The following is a 20,730-nucleotide window of genomic DNA, read 5'->3' as shown; positions in this document are numbered from 1 at the left end:
GTGAAGGTTTAAATTAAATTTTGAATTTAATGGTAAAAAAATAAATTTTGAATTTATAATATTGAATTCATAAAAATTAAATCAACAAAATTTTCCCCCGAGACCTCGATAATCAGTAAATAGAGAATTAATATCTAATTGATTATTCAATATATTTATTAACGATGCCTTCATTCATTGAAAAGCATGAGCAACCTTACCAGAATGCCTTCAAATTATTCATTTAATTCACAATGCCAAATTTTTAAAATTTTCATGTACCTTATATGATAACAAAATTACAGAATAATTTAATACTCAATAATTTATACACAATCTTGATACTCAATAAATAGAAGTATCTAATTAATTAACAAAGAACTTCAAGATAGTCGCAGCTATGTCTTCTCAAAGCTAATCAAAAGACAAAAGGATAAAAAAAAATCTAATTGATTATTTAAAATTACATTTATTGACAATGGAAATCTATGATAATAGGATTTCAATTTTAATCATGCAAGAATACTGCACCCTTCATGTGCAGATTTTCCTGCTGACATCAATGATAAAGGTTCTTCCAATATCAAATTTCAGTTTTTTCATATTAAAGACCCATTTGTTTAAGATTAAAAAACAAGTAATTTTTATATAGTTCAGAGATTTTATAAAAAGTGATTTATTTTAAAAATATTTTGAAAAAAATCAGAAAATACTTTGTATTAGGTTACAATGATAAAAAAATCACTTTTCATTTAATAAAGTAGACATATGTTTCTTTTTTAATTTCTTGAGTTAATCTATTATATATTAACGAGGAAAATTCACTAGATGAAGCATCAAAACTATGCATATGTATGAGTTTCATTCATATGAATTGTGATAAGTGAACACCCTGCTTGCCTGTGAATTGTAAAAATCTAGTGGCCAGATCATCACCTATGAGACTATAGCATATCAATGTACAAATCTTATTTTCTAAACTAATACGCTCCTTTCCATTAGTATTAAGCTCATACTAACTTGAAATGATAATATTATGCATGAACTTGTCACTCCACAAATTTTTAGGGTTGATAGAGAGAGACGACCATTTTAAAAAGGATTGTAACTGAGATAATCTTTGTTTCATAAGGTTTCACTTATATATTATATGAGAAAAAAATCCAATTTATGCAACTGTTTTTTTTTTCCAATCACCTGATTTATACAAGTTGCAAAATAAATAGTTTAGTGTAAACTTTTTGTACTGTTTTCCTAATAAATAAATAAAAATTAATTTTTTTAAAAAGTTAGTCTCTGCCAAAGTCTTTTGTATATACGGGCCAAACCTTTGTGACCCATTTAATGATCCTATAGTAATTTTTCTATCCAAAATTACAATTACAATTACAAATTATCAGAATGAGAAATTATTGCATGGGTTTAGGACTTATGAGTACATCTCATTCATATTATATCTAATGAAATTATATTAATTTCATTAAATAAATTATCATCTTTAATAATTTTTTAAATTTAATAGAGTGTTTGTTTAATTTCTTATATTTCATTTTTTTACTATTATCATAAATGAGAGGAGAGGAAAAAAATGTAAGAAATTAAAATAATTTAAAATGAAATAAATGAGAGGTACCAACATATAATATTAAATAAATTTGATGTGATATATTTTTATTTGATAATTGATAATATATAAATGATGTGGTGTATTTGGTCATGCAAGAATTTCTTTACAAATACAGTGAATATGGGCCTAACCTTGACAGCCCATTTTACAATGTGTCTCACCCGTTAACTCATTAAGGCCTATGAGTTTTTGTCCAAACAAAAAACAGGAGTGAAAACCCTAACACGTCCAATATAAAATAACAAAACCTAGGTCAATCTTTAATAACAAGTGTGTAAGAGCACTGCTCCCTTCATATGTAGAATTTCTTGTTGACATCAAAGATGAAGGTTCTCCCAATGAATTCCAGATTTTTCATATTAAATTAAATCACTCATCAAAGTATTGGATTTGTATGTTTCAGCATATTTTATGAAAAAAAATAATTTATCTTTTGAAAAAAAATCTATTTTATAAATTTTTATTATGTTTGTTTAAAATTTTGAAAATAATTAGAATAAAAAAGCAAATTGTTGATTATTTTTAGAAGATACTCAAAAAAAGAGTGTTTTAAAAAATCAGGATATGCAAAAATATTATAAAATTTTAAAATAATATAACATTAAATCATTTTTATAAAACCAAAATTAAAGAAGATATTACAAAATTTAAAAATAATTAACTAATAATCACTTTTTTATTATTGTTATCAAACATAAAATAATGTATGTTTTTTTTATAAAATCTCAACAATATAAATATTTTTTCATAAAATCTCTAAACTACTTAAAAATTATTTATTTAATTTTAAATAAATAGGGTTATTATCACTTGCATTTGAAAAGAGGTGGATTTGCAACTTAGTACTTCAGAGTCAGGGCATATCAATGTACAAATCTTGTTTTTTAAACTAATATGATTCTCCCCATTAATGTTGAGCTCATATGAATCAAGTTGAGATGATAATATTATGCATGAAATGATCACATCTCAATTTTCAGCGTTGTTGGAAATAGATAACCATTTAAAAAAAGGATTGTAAAGGAGATAACCTTTGTTTGATAACACTTTACTTATATATTATATAAGAAAAGAAATTGATTTATACAACTGTTTTTTTTTTCCAATCAACCTGATTTATACAAGTTGCGAAACATATTATTTAGTGTAAATTTTTTATACTATTTCCCTAATAAATTAAAAAAAAAATTATGTTTGTATAAGTTTGCGTGCGCCGAACAGTGTCATATGGGCCGAACCTTCTTTTTGGTCCATTAAAGGATCATACAGTAATTTTCCAACCTAAAATTACAATTACAAATACAAATTATGAGAATGGGAAATTCTTGCATGGCTTAGGAGTATCGTTTTATTCATGCTTTATTTAATAAAATTATATCAGTTTAATTGAATAAATTTTTATTTTAAATAATTTATTTAATTTAATAAAATGTATTTTTAATTTTTTATATTTTCTTTTTATACCATTATCATAAATGAGATGAGAGAGAAAAAACACAAGAAATTAAAATAATTTAAATGGTGTGATACATTGGGTGATGCTAGAATTTCTCTCAAAATTATTATTACAAATACAAATTTTATTAATATAGTGAAATATGGGCCTAACCTTTACAGCCCAATTTATAATATGTCTCACCCGTTTACCCATTTAGGTCCATGAGTTTTCGTCCAAAAAAAAACCTGGGAATGAAAACCCTAACACATCCAATATAAAGTAACAAAACCTAGGTCATTCTTCACTTCATCTTCCCAGTTGGAGCGCCTCACCCAGTGCTGTCGTGAGATTGCTCAGGTTTCTTCTTCCCTCAAACTGTTCATGATGATGGTTTTTTGTTTGCGAGTGCTTGTAGATTCGATTCTATATGTTAATGTTGTCTCGTATACGTCTGAATGGCTTTTGCAAATTTTGTGTAGAGGAGAGACCTTGCTGACAAAAGGTGGGACGATGGCGTACGCTGCGATGAAGCCTACTAAACCGGGTTTGGAGGAGCCACAAGAGCAGATTCACAAGATTAGGATCACGCTGTCCTCCAAGCACGTGAAAAATCTTGAGAAAGGTGTGCTTTTCCTTTCGGTGTCTTCGTTATTTGGTTAATTTTTTTGATTAGGTTGAAATCGAACTGCTGTATACTTTGAATTATTCGACTATTGTGGATGCTCCATGCACCGGTAAATCTTAAAGCGAGGAGTTATAATTCTGAATTAATTCTGTGATTTTTTTTTCTTAAATGAGTTTGATTTGTTGTTAACTTCAGTTTGCTGATGACTAATGTCTGATTCTATTGATGATAGAGTTTTCTTTCACCTGTTTATAGTTTGCGCGGACTTGGTTCGTGGTGCCAAGGACAAGAGGCTTAGGGTCAAGGGACCTGTGAGAATGCCCACTAAAGTTCTTCACATTACCACTAGGAAATCTCCATGTGGTGAAGGTAATCTTGGCTAAATTAGTCCTTAAACAACCCATTTGCGGTGTTCCTGGAGTGATGTAGTTTAATGTGATTTGGTTAACTGGCCTGTTGGAGTTCTTACTTGCTAGATTCCCTGAATGCTTTGTTCCTGTTCTGAAATTTTGGCCATATTTTTTAATTTTGGAACTGCATAATTATTGGTTCTCTGGGTTTTCTAAATCTTATCTCTTTTAGATGTGTTATCTGGGAGGGGAGCCCCTTGTGTTGTAATTGTAATTATGAGTTTCATTTCATTAATGGAGTAAATGTGATCATGTCTGGATGGTTAAGAATTTTTTTTGAAGTTAGATCAAAGTTAATTTTGATGAGATTAGAATAACATGTTGGTCATTCAAGGAAAAAACAGAACATGTTGGCTTGTAACCATATACTGAGTAACTTTACATGAATGGTTTCAAATTTGGTTGGATTATGAGTCTTGTAATTACTTGTTGGTGTGTGGTGTGTGTGTAGTTCCTAATTTGGAGGTCTGAATTTAGGATTGGTCTAATGATCTAATCGATTGTCTGGTTGTGTTCTTAATGCTGAGAGATCTTGTCATCTTCTTGCCTTTTCTGTGTGTGCTTATGGATCTGTGTCTTGATTCAGGCACCAACACATGGGACCGATTTGAGCTTAGGGTGCACAAGAGAGTGATTGATCTCTATAGCTCCCCTGACGTGGTTAAGCAGATCACCTCGATTACAATTGAACCTGGTGTCGAGGTTGAGGTCACGATTGCCGATGCTTGATCTGCCAAAAAATTTAGAATTTTTGTTCTTGATTCTAGTCTCTCTGTGTAATATGTGGGAGTTCAACAACTCATTTACTAGTTTTAATGCATCATTCCCTTTTGTAGTTTAAATTTTTGGAATTTGATCTGTGGTAGAGGAATTGAGTTGTCTGTTGTTTTCTAGTTCTATGGTTGTTGACAATGATGAATACAGCGAAACATATTAAAGTTGAAAACTTTTTAAGTTTTGAAGTTATACTCTAATCTGGGTCATTTACTTATTTTAACTAAGTTCATATCTGCGTGTCATTTAGTATTGGGGATTTTGCAACTAAGAAAGTGACGTAGAATGAAGCATAATTTGCCTTCTGTGATTGAGGTTTTTGACTTTATTTTTTCTGTTAGTTTTTTTTTTTTTGGGTTCCTGATTTGTGTAGGATTAGAATCTTATCGAGATGTTTTTCTTTCCATTTAAATTATGAGAATTATGTCTAAAGGAGAGTTTGTTACAACATATGTATAGTCTATGAAGTCTTTACTCTGAAACTAATTAGCAATTCCCTTCAATGAATATCATATTTTAATGGGTAGAAGGATAATTTAGCCATTAAACTCTGGGCGTTGGTGTGTTTGAGATTTTAAATTTATTTTTAGTTTAGCTTTATCACTAAATATTTAAAATTGTGGCAATTTTTTTAGCCATTAACTTTAATTATTAATTGATTAAAAAAATTATAAAAAAGGACTTATAGAAAAGAATTAAAACAATAAAATTTATAATTTTTAAGTGTTTTTATGTGATTCTTTTGTTTTTCTGTAATTTTATTATTTTTTAATTAATTGATGTTTAAAGTTAACAGCAGTGAGAAGATTATTATGATTTTAAATGTTCTGGAGTGAAAGTGAAGAAAAAAAGGAATTTAGGATATTTTGATGTTCCTCCTTATAGTTTAAAGATCAAATTATTTTATTATATTATAATTGTTTTTTAAAATAAAACTATATAAAATTAAATGTTAGAAAGGCTGAAGTATACTTCCTCAATTAAAATGTAAGATATTTTTTTAAAAAATTAAATGTTAAAAAATATAAGGTAATTTTTTGAGATATAATTATTATCTTTTTTTTTAATGTCCTTATTTATAATGATTTTATATTTATTGTAGGGTGTTTGATAGAAATAAATATAAAAAAATAAAATTAATTTAAAAGTAAATAGTTAGAGTAAGATTTAATTAAAAATATTTTATATTTTGTAATGAAGGAATTATATATTTAGTTTATTAATTTTAATTTTATTTTAATTTTTAATTTTATAAAGTATATTTTTTATTATTTATTTTTAATATTATTGGTTTCACCACCAAAAATTTTTATCTGAAATTTTTGAAAATTGATAAAATATTCTCAAATATTATTATTTATATTTAATTTGTTTAAATAATAATAATTAATACAGAAAATAATCATTTTAAACCAACGGTATTAAGGTTAAAAAATTAAAAGAAATACTTTATAAAGTTAAGAAAATAAATTCAAATTTTACATAAAACTAAAAGATAAAAAATATATTTTAACTTATTAAAAATTTTAAATTGTTTAAATTTAATTTAAACGGATTTAATCTTATTAATAAACATTTATCATTATGACACATTGACACTAAAAGATGAATATCGGATGAGAACCTATCAAGAATCATGGAGCTTTTGGATACCAATTTCTAAAGCCATCATGATGTGACAATGAAGGGGTCCGGATCCCCTCAGATTCTTGTCCTCTCAGCGTCCCTCAATGGCGAGAAAATTCTGACCCTTCACTTCATATCTAATATCTCATATTTTATCACCTCATTTCATATTAAAATAATTTAATTTTAAAAATAATTTTTTACATTTTATTTCACTATTATATATATATTTTATGATGATGATTTAAGCTGATTTTTTAATCATTTTTTTTATTTTCAAAACTCATTCAAATAATTATTCAGTAGATTTTTTTTGAATATATTTTTGTTAAATAAGTCAGATTAAAGTTTGAATAAGTCTAAGTCCTTACAAACCTATTCTACAGATTTTTTTTAACATAAATATAAAGCAAGACATACAGTTTGGTTTATTCAAACTCTAGCCTAATCCACTTAACAAAAATATGTTTTGAAAATAGCCCTATTTGAAAAACATATTTCTTCCATTATTTTAAAAACTGGATAGTTGGATTGATTGGATCTTTGACCGAAGTTATTAATAGCTCGGTTTGGATAGAAAACCGTTTTGATGATTGAACTGAATTAGATTGAAGTTGAGTCATTATTAAGCTAAAATCCAAAGTTATATTGAAAATCGGACTAGTTTTTAGAAAATTAGACAGTTTTAAACATAATATTTAAAGAAGCTTAATTTTTTTTTAAAAATAGACAAATTCAAAAATCAGATTCTTACTAAAAGCTAACTTTATTTTTGGACAATTCATATGTATAAAATATGATTTGAGACATTTTTTTATAAAGATGTTAATAGTTATAGGTACAAATACAGATACTTTTGAGTGCATTCATATCTAATTTAATCAAGATTGACCTATATTTGACAATTTAGAATATTGTTACAGTTATGTTATGTCATTTTATTAACATATTATAGATTTGTTTTGTATATTTATTTTATATATAAATTTAATATTACTTTTATTTAATTATTACATCATTAGTTTAACTGATAGTATAATTGGTTAGATCATAAAAATCGAGAATCACTGACTTTTTTTGTTTAATGTTCAGTTAGACTTTTAAAATATTGGTTTCAACAATAATTGTCCTTATCTTATCGTTGGTTTTTTTTTTTTTTTGCCAACAGCTTTGCAAACCCTAAGAAATATTTCAGGGTATTTCTCTTTGCCACCTTTTGTAAGAATGGGTGACAACGCAGTATTTCACTCTATTTTTAAATGTGAGATTGTGTAGATAATGAAACACTGCTTTCTCAAATTCGAGGCGATCAACAAGACCAGTGGGCTCAAGTTTTAGCACCATCAATGGTCCTTTTAAAATTTTCTACTACTTATTGGATTTATTCAGATGTTAACTCGTTATGTTCTTGACCTTACTGTTGCCTTAGGTTCTTGTGCAAAAGCTATAGTATCCTGTACCCAAATTAACTGCTTTTTTTAAAAATATATTTACTTATATTTTAATAAAATTGATCCTTGTTTTAAAGGGGGGAAAATGACAAATATCAAAGTTAGAACGGAAGAAGTAGATGTGTATTGATTATTGCATTGATCCTCCTGCGAATTTCTTGAGTTGTGACGATATTAGTTTGATATTTAGTAACTAAAGTTTATTTTATAAAAAAGAATCACTTATTTTCTTTTTAAAAATATATTTTGTGAGTTTTTATAATATTTGATTAAATTTTTGAGAATAATCAGAATAAAAAAAAATTTAAATTATTTTAAAAAGTTACTTTAAGTAGCTTTTGAAAATAATTGTTAAATAAAAAAGTGTTTTAAAGAAGTAGGATGCACGAAAATATTATAAAACTTTAAAATAATGTAAGAATAAATTATTTATAAAACAAAAATTAAGAAAAATATCATAAAATTTAAAAATAATAACTAATAATCACTTTTATTATGATAACCAAATATAAAATAATATCTACTTGTTATAAAATCTCTATAAAGTAAATTTGTTTTTATAAAATCTCTAAACTACTTAAAAATCACTTATTTTTTAATCTTAAACAAAAAAGTCCTAAATTGGGTAGCCATAAGATAATGGAAAAATGATAATCAAGTTTCAAAGGATCAATTTTATATCAGTTAAGTCCCAACTAATTCTAAAAGGCCAATCAAGTCCCATATTGTTTTTTCACAATCAGAATTATGAAAGAAATGATAAAAATGCCCCTATGAGTAAATATAACATGTACACTCATTTGCTCCAACAGTTTCCTCTCGATTTGTCTCTTTCCCGCCATTAATGAGAGCTGCATGTAAGTGGTGGAGTTGTAAGTTGAAGAATACCCATTCTTGAAATAGAGTTATGCTTGGAAGATGTGGAGTTGTCTTAATTATTGACTCAAGGAAGCTTAAGGAGTTGTGCTGGTGCGTACAGACAGTTTTTTTCTTTTGCAAATCCTTGCATCTAAATAAAAAGGTTTACTCCATGAAGGTCTAATTTCTTGCAAAATGGCTTTCGTAAGAAAAAGATGGAACGATTTTCTGCAACTGAACATGAAAGATTTTTTTTATTTCACATTTCTAAAGATTTGGCATGAAGATTCAACATTTTGCAACTAAAAGTGTAAGAACTTATCATCGAGTGTCCATATTTTAAGATGGAATGCTATCACTGTTTAACTGATGCGAAAATCACTTATGTCAAAAGTAACTTGTTTCTAAGTGATATATTATTACATTTTATTTTGTTTCTTGTAGGTTAATATTATTGGATATGATGGAAAGTAGTTGTTTAAAGGACATTTTTTGTTATTTTCATTTTGGTGGAGATATTGTAAAAGATATGCATGGGACAATGCATTATGATGGGGGGAGTTGTAATGGAAGAATGATTAGAGAAGGAGTGTCTCTTGAAGGACTTGTTAGATTGATTTCATTATGCTTGAATTGTAATTTAAATGGAATAGAGTTGAAGTACATAGTAAAGTTTGATTGCAATGCTCTTTTAGACCTTAAAGATGATGAAGGGATAAATCAATTAATGAAATTGAATGATAATTTTGCTCATGTGTACATCATTGGGAAAATACAGCAAAGTACAGAGGCAACAAGAGATTCAATTAATGGATAAGTTTTTTTAATAGTTGCATAATTAATATTATGCTAATATGAATATGGATGGTAGTAATAAACATAATTTGAATGAAAATACAGAGCAGGATGTTCAGCTGAGAATTCATATGCTACATAAGATCTTGAAGTTTTACCATGTGCAATACAAAGTATCCCAACACCAATACCTGAGCTAAATGCAACAAAGTGAAAGGATTTGCTAGTAGGACCTGGGCAGATTTTTACAAGTGTTGATGATTATAGACAGGTAATCTACAAGTATAGTATTGCACACAGGTTTGAATATAAATTTGTGAAGAACAACACAAATAAAATAATTTTAGTTTGCAAGGCAAAAGGATGTCAATGAAAGATAACAGCATATTCATTAAGGAAGTCTATGCCCTTACTTCGTGTAACAACTTTCAAAAATGAGCACTTACATTCTGCCTAAGAAGACCTTAAAGTTTCTTATAGTACAAGGTGCACAATGACTTCGTCTATAATTGATGACGTAGTAAGGTCTAATGTGGAAAAAAGACCCAATGAAATTAAAGCTGACATATATAGAAACTATGGCATTAGTCTAACTTATCGTCAAGCTTTAAGAGCGAAAGAGAGGGCATTGGTGGAAATAAATGGGCTTCTTGACCAATCATATATGCTTGTTCCTTGGTTGTGTAATAGACTAATGGAGACTGATGCTGACACTGTAGCAAAATGGGTAGTTTCTGAGAACAATAGATTTGAACATTTATTTATTGCATATGGTTGTTCCATTAAAGGATTCTTGCTAAGGGTTAGGCCTATTTTATATGTGGATGGATGTTTCCTCAGTGGTCCTTATCAGGGCACCTAACTGGCAGCTTCAACATACGATGTCGATAATGAGTTGTTTCTATTAGCTTTTGCAATAGTTGGGAGTAAAACTCATGATGATTAGACTTGATTTTTGTAAAATATTAAAGATACCTTGGTTTGTTACAAGTAACTATTGTTTTTGATAGAAATAATGCTATTATTGGTGCTGTTAGAGCCATATTTGGTGGTGATAGACATGCATTTTGCTATTGACATGTTAAGGAGAATTTTAGCTCTGAGTTTAATAAAGTTTGTAGGGGAATGGGAAGGAACAGCAAATAAGAGGCACTAAAGTTGCTTGATTACATTGCCTATGCAAGGTATGAGCACGAATTTTGTATGGCCATGGGAAATTTGAGGATGTTCTCTACATAATTAGCAAGATGGGTTGAAAACCAAAGTGATATCGATCGGTGGGCACTATCATTGTTTCCATTTCAAAAATAGGATAAGATAACAACCAACTTGGCCGAATCATTTAATGCATGGATTCTTGAGGAGAGGAGGCATAATATATGCGTTCTTATAAATAAGTATAGGGACAAGTTGAGTAAGAAATTTTTTGCAAGTAAGGCAACCATAAATAAGTGGAAAAGCATAGTTAGTCCCAATGTTAAAGCAAAGTTGAAGGAAAATATTTTCAAGGCAGAAGTTATGATAGTTCAGCTGCATGGCTCACATATTACATTGGTTCGAACACTGTGTGGAGACATATGTGTGAATTTGATACTAAGGGAATGCATATGTAAAGTTTGGCAAATGTTTGGCATTCCTTGCCCACATGCTTGTGCAGCCATTAAAGAAGTACATAGTAATGTGTATAATTATGTGAAGGAATGTTATCTTTGTAACTCATAAGAGAAAATATACAGTGGCACTATGCATCCTGTTGAGACCCATGATATGCCAAAGCCAAATGCGTTGATAATGTCTCAGCTCATGAACTAAACTTTTTTGCTGCCTCCTAGAACATCTCGACTAGTTGACAGACCTCATCATGTGAGGATCAAGTCTCAACATCAACAAAAGAAGGTTTATCATTGTTCTTGCTGCCATGAAGTAGGTCATACGCGGAAGAGGTGTAGAAATCCAAATCTAAGTTGATGTTATTGTAAATGGGTTATCACATGAACTTGGATTTGGGTGACATAAACATAATGGTTGTTTTAGGGGTTTTTTTTTGGCATATAGCAGCTCTTGTGTTGTAAATCCAAGTTAATGTTTCTATAACATGAGATTAGATCAACTTGAATTTGGTTGACATGTATAGGTTTATGTAGATATATATTGATAGTATTAGGGTTTTTTTTTTAGTTCATAGCAACCCTTCGTTTGTAAATCCAAGTTCATGCCTTTATGTATGTGGACAGTTGATATGTGTAGATGCATTAGATGAATTAATACATGTTTCTTACATGTACAGTTCATATCTTCTAGTTCGTCGATCCAAAATTTCGTGTACGAGTTGCCAATTTTTCATAAGGAAGTTTCAAAATTTGGTGTCTAAATTGCAAAATGGAATGATGTTCTAAAAGATTTAACTCTTGTAAAAATTTAATAGTTCTTCGATTCAAAATTTGGTGTACAAGTTGCAACATTTTCTTAAGAAAGTTGCAAACTTTGGTGTCTTGATTGCAAATTATTGGACCTTTATCATAAAAAAAATAACTCTTGTAAGAATTTAATTGTTCTTCGATCCAAAATTTCGAGTATGAGTTACAAATGCTTCCTAAGGAAATTACAAAAGTTGGTGTCTTAGTTGCAAAATATTGAAACATTGTCTTGAAAGAATAACTCTTACAAGAATATAATAATTCTTTGATCCACAATTTTGAGTACGAGTTGCAAATATTTTCTAAGAAAGTTGCAAAAGTTGGTGTATTAGTTGCAAAATACTGGAACATTGTCCTAAAAGAATAACTCTTGTAAGAATATTATAATTCTTCGATCCAAAATTTCATGTACGAGTTACAAATTTTTCCTAATGAAGTTGCAAACTTTAGTGTCTCAGTTGCAAAATATTGGAACAATGTCCTAAAGGATTTAACTCTTATAAGAATTTAATAGTTCTTCGATCCAAAATTTGGAGTACGAGTTGCAAATTTCTCTTAAGGAAGTTGCAAAATTTGGTGTCTTAGTTGCAAATTACTGGAGCTTTGTCATAAAAAGAATAACTTATAAGAATTTAATAGTTCTTTAATCCAAAATTTTGAGTACGAGTTACAAATGTTTCCTAAGTAAGTTGTAAAATTTGGTATCTCAGTTGCAAAATATTAGAATGTTGTCCTAAAAGATTTAACTCGTCAGAATTTAATAGTTTTTTAATCCAAAATTTTGAGTACGAGTTGCAAATTTTTCCTAAGGAAATTGCAAAATTCGATTTTTCAGTTGTAAATTACTGGAGCTTTGTCTTAAAGGATTTAACTCTTCTACAAATTTAATAGTTCTTCGATTCAAAATTTGGCATATAAGTTGCAAATTGTTTCTAAGGACATTGCAAAATTTGGTTTCTCACTTGCAAATTACTAGAGCTTTGTCGTAAAGAATTTAACTTTTTAATGAGTTTAATAGTTTTTTGATCCAAAACTTTGAGTATCAGTTGCAAATTGTTTTTAAGGACATTGCAAAATTTAGTTTCTCAGTTGCAAATTACTAGAGCTTTGTCTTAAAAGATTTAACTCTTCTATGAATTTAATAGTTCTTCAATCTTAAATTTCGAGTATCAGTTGCAAAGTTTGCCTAAGGAAGTTGCAAAATTTGGCCTCTTAGTTGCAAATTACTGGAGCTTTGTCCTAAAATAATAACTTTCTTAAGAATTCATTACTTACCCCACCCAAAATTTTGACACACAGTTGTGACATTGGCTATATATAATTGATTTGTTTGCTTGTTCAGCTTGCTTTATATTCACAAAGAGTGTTTTATTTAGAAAATTTCATGATTTATTTGTTACATTGAATTAGATCACCATATGATTAAAGTAATATAAGTAGCAGCCCGGCTGTATCAATTGGCAGGAAATACATGTTATTTTAATTTGTTGAAAATAATAAGTATTAATTAGTACCTGTAATATAAAATATAAATGGAGGTGTTGGCAATCTTGTTTAGACAAAATCATAATTTAGTTAGGTAAAATGCATGCATGTGACCAAATTTTGATCAAATAACATGTTTTGGATACAAAATTAATCAAGCATATCCCACAAAGGCCAGCCTAATTTTATAGCCAAAAATTCTATTCTTATACACCCTACAATGTATTGGTAAAAATATTCCTATAAGCCCTAAAATTTAAATACAGCTTTAAATTCAATTGAGCATGTCCTTACTTGTACAAATTACATAGTCCACCTTCAGTTAAAACACTTAAGGGAAAAAAATTAAAGAAGAGGCAATTTCTAGAAAATTAGAATGGTGAACGTTGATGAGGAGTAGGACCTTCAGCGAGGCAAATGCATCACACCCATCAAAGATTAATAATGAAAATATGTCACAGATTAAAAATTCATCTACACTTCTTTCCTGTCCTCTTTGGTTAGTTAGCTGCTGAGACAAAGGCAAATACTTTGTTTCTCACTTCATTTCTCGTGTGATTTACCAGCCACCACACCACATCCACCCTAAACTGTCTCAGTTATTCCTAAAAAAAACATAAAGAAAGTTTAAGTTTCACATTAATAATTGGAAGAAAAAAATTAGAAAAATTGTGGATCACATATACATACGTTTGAAAAGTCCTCCATGGTCAGTCCTCCTTTTCTTCTTCTACCATCCCATTCTGCACAGTACTTTATCACATATACCCCACAATCATCTCTACAAATATGAGCAATTAAGGTAAGGCAAAATGTCTACTAGAAATGAATACATTAAAAGGTAGTTGTTTTTATAGATAGTTACTTACGCATTACTCTATTTGGGAAGTTCTTCAAATATCATCTCCATCTAAAAATCCTCTCCATATTTCTCTGGGTCACATGCCTGTAACAACTCAATTATGCTAGTTCTCTACAAATAGTTTCAGAGTTAGATAACCATTCCCATCTAAAAATTTAAGTAACCTAAAGTAGTTATGCAAAAGCACTAATAAAGTATACCATAAATCCGGCCATCATCTTCTCTTTAAATAATTTCCCAGCCAATAAATCAAGGATGAAAAATTTGTCATTTTTCAAATTAGCACAATAACAAAACCAGTGATTGAACACAAGCATGGCTAAGAAGAGGTAATCACAATTTCCAAGGTTATATCCAAGTTCATCGAGCATGAGCATCTTTGCATCCTTAAAGACAGACCATCTTAACTTTTTATCCCTTAGGTTGGCCATAAATTCTGAATCAAATATGTACCTCCACACCTTTCCTTCATGAAGTTTCTCACCAACCATCACTTTTACGACCATGCTCATGACCTACAAAGACCACATCCAATACTCAATGTGCTATCTAATTAAGCAACTAATTAATTAAAACTATCAGACATACCACTGTACTTATCCATTTTTTAAGACCAAGACTTTGGCATTCGGCCCTAGTTAAGTAGCAATCGTACATCTCAATGACATACCTACCAAAAAAAGTGTTATTATATTAAACATAATGCACCATGATTATTGAAAAGTAACATCACATTACTTACTCTTCACCCTCTACTTGATTGGTCCGCCTAGTGCAATATTCATATATTTGTTGTTCTTTTGTAATTCTCCTTTGTATTGGTTCTTTCAAAAAAGTTGACCAATTTACCTAAACCCTTTTCCTCTCAGACCTTCGAATCATTAGGCTTTCATATGTTCTCCTCCTTTTCTTACCATCTTGTCTTTCATCGCTTTCTTCCTTACTATCGGAGCCTTCATCTTCATCTTCTTTAGATCCAGCTCCAGCTGCAGTTTCATGTCCATCGTCATCCTCATCTTCATCCCCATCTTCATCCCTAGCTTCATGTGCATCTTCAGCTTCATCTTCGCCCTTGTCTCCATCTCCATCATCTTCTTCAGCTTCATTTTTATCTCCACATTCCTCTTCCTCCACTTCTTCTTCACTTGGTTAGCCAACCCACACGATAGCTTTACTATCAAATATTTGAAGTTAGTTAAGACTTTGTTGCAACTTTAGCACTTTACTTGCAAATGTATTGGCATATTGCAGAAATTCTTCGTATATCTCCCTCACACTCTAACCAAGTTTCAACACCAAACTTATTAAGCAAGTGAAAACCAAAACGTAGACAATAAATTATAAACATTTATATACTGGGTGAGTTATCATTGCAAGTAGAGGTAAAACTTTAGACACTTTATTAGCCTGACCACCATAAAAAATGTCGTGGATGCTTTCTTTTTCTAGCTTATCCCATTTTTGCACCATGTATTGGTTCCATAAATGCATCACAGGCGTTCCACCATCTACTGATGGTGTTGGGCCCAATGGAAAGTACTGCATGTAAAATATCTGTACCAGAAGGATAATTATAATCCAATCAATAACAAATAAATTGAAACAAAATATAGAAAGATTTCAAATAGTCTATACCAGTAAGAAAAATAAGCATCCTCCTACATTTTTCTTCCTTTGTCCACTCCTTAATGCTGTCTTATAAGTCAAAATTTCTCTAATAAGCTCCGACAACACAAAAGATTACCAGTCATATTCTTGAACATTTTTCTTCCTACTCAAACTTTTAATACTCCTCATACTAATAGTTGTACTTGTTATTAGACAAAGAAGTGTTTCAAAAGTGAATAACAAAAACACCGTTTTAAAATTTTTTTCAGCCTTGCTGGATATTACCATACTCTTCAACTCAGTGAAGGGTTTGCCAAGATAATTCTTCTTTAATACTTGAGATGCTTCGCTGTCGTCATCTAAAAAAATAGCTTTCCCACCATAAGGCACACCTAAGATGGTGTGTACATCCTTCCCATCAACACTTAATTTCTTCCCTCTAATTCCAAGTGTTGAGGTTGGTGTGTCAAAAGTAGCAATTACTTGTTCACATAACTCTCTTAGTAGTTTATTAAATTTAAAATCCAAGAGATATTGGAACCCCATTTTCTTGACCTTGGTACATAACCTTTTATGTTTGGATATTTATTCCACAACTTCCTTGAACTGGCCAGGAAAACAACGCGTATTAAATGAAACCTACAAACCAAGAGGAATAATATAACACCATACAATGCATAACAATCATACTAAAAAAACTCATTAATTTAAAATAAATACAAGTGAGTGATACCGTTGCCGTGGAGCAAGATGCTGATTCCTTGCCTTGTCCATCTAACGAAGCCATGTTTCTATATCTTTCTTGTTCAGCATTTGATAATTTTTGCCAATTTGTTCTCATTGAGTCATTGGCTTCTATAAGACCACTGAATTTTCCTTCATTTTTTTAAAAAACTCTTTTTTAAAGTTGTCATATCCAGACTTCTTTTTTATTGTAGCTTTCTTGTTGTCCATAGTTTCTTGGTGTCTCAGATGCAAATTACTTTTTTTGGTCTGCAACAAAAGCAAACGAAACAGATTCAACCAAATGTTACAACCAAAAACACACCACATACATATAAGCTGACATGGAATAGTGAACATGCAAGGTGGCAGCTTTTAATTCAGCCAAATTCCCTCCATTTTGTCCTATTGTTTGCCTTTTACTTTTCACACTATTTAATTGATTTGGATATCACAAAAATGAGGAAAAGCTGTGAGTGGTTAGCATTAAAAATATCAAGCCACTATGATTACATATAAGCTAAATTAAAGGACATGTATATGCAGTGATTACAGTCCCAAGCCACATCATTACAAATATCATCCTAATATAAATGCAGCTTTTAGAGTGTAGGCATCCTAATTATTAAGGACTCTAAAACCTATATATATATATATATATAATATGAATGAATGAATGGATCATGAGATATATACAATTACAAAATAATATATTGTTGGGATGTATACAACACTTAACTTTTAAATAGGTTTCAAGTGCTTGGCAAAACTAAAGAATGCACATACCAAACACTACCTAAAAGATTCTTCATATTTCAATGTATCTCATCATAGTTTGGCTACTATAATCATAAATGGGTAGGGTACCAATGCACACATTATCTATCTTATGCTGTAACAAACTTGGAACCTCACATAAAAGGAAGCAAAACAAACATAGAAGATTGCATAGAAGATATGAACAAGAACCAGGTCTTACAAAATGCTACTCGAATTGGAAACACCGTATTGATATGCCATATTTTGTTATAAAAATTAACACCTAAATAAAAGTATTTTACAAAATCTCCCATGCATATTCCTACAACATAAATTGATTTATCATAAAACAAATGAGTTTACTCAAATGTTTAACCAAATTGACAATTTAACTTAAAGAAAATCAAAATGATCACTCCAGTTAATCTGCGTCAATAAATATTCATTGTTCTTGCATCAAATTCCCCGTGCAATCCAAGTTTTTCAACCATGCATTTATAAGTGAATAATGTGTGCTTGAATCCATCTTCCTTTTTCACTGAGTTGAACATTTCAAGAGCTTTAAGTGGGTCCTTTTGAGATCTTAGAACAACAGCAACATGTTTAGGAAGTAAAGTAGGACTCATTCCAAGATGACATTGTGAATAATTCTATGTATAATAATCAAATAAAATTGATCTACCAAACATGAGCAGTTCTTTGCTTACGCATGTACATTAAACCTTTAAAGTTATACATATAAAAACAGAAAATTATTTTAGTAGCAGGACATAAGCCTACTAGCTTGCTTCTTTGTGCCCTGACAAACAAGCTTCCCACCTAATTATCATCGATGCAAGTCCAAAAAAAAAGGTTAAAATTAAACCAATAAATTGAAAGAAAGTAAGCAGTAACAAGAAGAATTTCATTAATAAAGCCTAGCAAATTTGCTCATGGTCAAAGGGCACAACAAACATGCATGTCTACAAGAAAAGAGAAGCTGAACTTTTGCAAAGAGAAATTGAGAAAAACACAAACAAGTTTTGGGCGAGAAAGATTGGACTAATAAAACCTAGAAAATCACCTTCTTTTCTTTGACAGTTAAAAAAATGTCTCTTTTTGCAATAAATTCTCAAAACTATTTCTTTTTGTGTTAAATTCCCAATCCAAAAAAGGATCTTCAATAGGATAAACACTCGCAGGAAACATGCATAAAAAACACACCTTAAGTTACAGGGAGTGAGAGTGATGCTGGTGAAGGCTGGCTGTTTCATGGCCTAATGTTGGCAGTCAACACTGAACAAAGATGTGGGGACTAGACACTCCCTTCGAATGGAGGAGGGATGTTTCCTTCCCCTTGGGGGGTGGGGTGTTTTTTTTATGTTGGTGGGGGGAGAGGCTGGGTCCAGGAAGGAAGAGAAAGATAAATTCACTGAACTACTCATGAAGAAGCAGAACAAATTGATAAAGAGACATTTGTACGGAATTGCCTAGGAGAAGTGAATCAGATTGAAAATTTATTTCCATCCATTGAACATTAAAATATTTGCATGCATTGATGAAGAGAACTTAAATATTGTCAGCATTTTCATGGATTGAAAAATTATTTGCAAAGAAGAAGCACAACATATTTTCACAGCCGAGCATCAGTAAATTGTACACTAAAATGAAAATCGTTGCTCCATAAAAATGTAGTATCCAAAGAGAACAACTATACTCACATCATTGAAAGGTTAGATAAAAAGAGAGTTTTCCTATATTAATATAATCTTCCTCTGGCCAAAAAAGAAGAAGAGAGATTTAGGCATATAAATCCAAACCTTAATGGCAAAAACCTCCCCCTTGGCTCTCCGTAGTCGTTATTGCCAAAATCTTGGCCCTCACCATCGATTTTCCCTCACCTTTGTCACCGCCGCCAACGTTTCCCTCTTATCCTTTAAGTGTTCAACTCTTAGTTGCCGGCTACGCATGTCGCCCCCAGAAACATCACTCCCCTTGGGCCCCACCAAGCCCTCATTCACCCTATGCAACTGCAACCTCAATTCAAGGCAGAGAAGCTTTCCTCCAATCAATCAATCGAAATAGCTCCTTACTAGGGCAGAGAAGATCAGAACAGAGCTCATCGTTAGGGCAGAGAAGAGAGCTCGTCACACACACGAGATCTCATCAGCAAGGCAAAGAAGTAATCGAGCATTTCAGAGTTACTTCAAGAAGGTTGACCCAGAAAAGAGAGCTTGTCGCACAAAAAGAACTCGTTTAGATCAAAGAACGTTGACCCAAAGAAGAGAGCTTCGCGTCGCACATTGGGACTCGTTTGGGCAGAGAAGAAAACGAGCTTTTACTTGAAGAAGGGTGTTTTGGTCTTTTCTTGTGACATCAAAATACTATTTAAGGACTCTGGGACTTTATTGGCCTTTTAAAATTAGTTAAAACTTAACTGATATAAAATTAATCCTTTGAGACTTATTGTCATTTTCCTTAAAATAATTAACATCCATGTTAAGAAAGACTTTTTCAAAGAAATAAATTTTTAATGAGACTCAACCTCAAATATTCGAATGTATTACTCCAAGCGATTATACTCATTGGAGTGATTATGAAAAAATGCAATTAAGTTATTCATAACTTAGGAACTTATAATAATTCTCAGACAAGTCAACAATTGACATCTGAAAAGCAAAATTTAAATCACATATCCTCTATTTTTTATTTTTTTTAATTTTTGGAATTCCATGAACTTTGTTTTGTGGAGATTGCGTGCGTGCCTCGTGAATTCTGAAAGGGCAGTCTATGTCATTATAGCAAAATTCAATATTTGTGTAATTTAATTCATATAAATTTTGAAAATAAAGCATACAAATGTGTAATTTTAGCAAAATTAAAGAGATGGATTTATAAAATGTCAGCGAAACTCGATAGAATTTGTTCACCCAACTCAATGATGTCATGAGAAACAAAAATCATAACCATTCCAAATCATGGGGCATAGGATCGAAAGATCAATGTTACAGTAAATTCTAATTCGTTTGGCCAAAATCTTACTGATATTAATTATTATTCATATGAGAGTTCAGTTAATACCAGTTTCTAGGGGCAGGGCAATTGGAGGTTAAATATTTGAAAAGAGAAAATCAATTAAGGGGTCCTGAAAGAATGACAAGAATTTTTAACAAATAAATATAAACAAATTAACAAGTGAAATTATTTTTTTAACAAATATTTGATTTGTCTAAAGTACTTGTCAGATATTAAATCTTTTCAAGAGTCATTCATTAATATTCTCTTCTATCTTTCTCAAGCAACAATTTCCCAAA

The 20,730-nt window shown here is 30.3% G+C and overlaps 2 protein-coding genes across 10 annotated transcripts; one reads left to right on the top strand and one right to left on the bottom strand.

Annotated features, from left to right (window-relative positions):
* The first annotated feature begins 3,277 nt into the window (after positions 1-3,277).
* Positions 3,278-5,053, top strand: LOC129316001 (40S ribosomal protein S20-2). The gene is made up of 4 exons (XM_054960215.1): positions 3,278-3,401; positions 3,524-3,666; positions 3,925-4,038; positions 4,666-5,053. Exons 2-4 carry the CDS (start codon positions 3,555-3,557, stop codon positions 4,806-4,808), a joined length of 369 nt encoding a protein of 122 aa, XP_054816190.1. The 5' UTR covers positions 3,278-3,401; positions 3,524-3,554; the 3' UTR covers positions 4,809-5,053.
* Positions 5,054-13,875: 8,822 nt separating this feature from the next.
* LOC129316267 (uncharacterized) lies at positions 13,876-17,051 on the bottom strand. Of its 9 annotated transcripts, XM_054960601.1 has the most exons (7): positions 16,689-17,051; positions 16,524-16,594; positions 15,262-15,901; positions 14,548-14,862; positions 14,355-14,458; positions 14,176-14,266; positions 13,876-14,090 (listed from the first exon to the last, which is right to left on the bottom strand). In XM_054960601.1, the coding sequence occupies exons 3-5, from the start codon at positions 15,451-15,453 to the stop codon at positions 14,396-14,398; spliced, it is 570 nt and encodes a 189-aa protein (XP_054816576.1). In that variant the 5' UTR covers positions 15,454-15,901; positions 16,524-16,594; positions 16,689-17,051; the 3' UTR covers positions 13,876-14,090; positions 14,176-14,266; positions 14,355-14,395. The 9 variants fall into 9 exon arrangements, 3 of the variants coding, with proteins under 3 accessions (XP_054816576.1, XP_054816575.1, XP_054816574.1); XR_008594720.1 differs by having other exon boundaries at positions 14,801-14,862; positions 14,936-16,594; XR_008594722.1 differs by having other exon boundaries at positions 14,355-14,431; positions 14,801-14,862; positions 14,936-16,594.
* Between the last annotated feature and the right edge of the window lie 3,679 nt (positions 17,052-20,730).

This window comes from Prosopis cineraria, unplaced genomic scaffold (genome assembly GCF_029017545.1).
Source record: "Prosopis cineraria cultivar Desert tree isolate PC_DT_omini unplaced genomic scaffold, ASM2901754v1 PC7, whole genome shotgun sequence".
In the NCBI taxonomy this organism is placed as follows: Eukaryota; Viridiplantae; Streptophyta; class Magnoliopsida; order Fabales; family Fabaceae; genus Prosopis; species Prosopis cineraria.
This window is presented reverse-complemented; position numbering and strand designations above follow the sequence as displayed.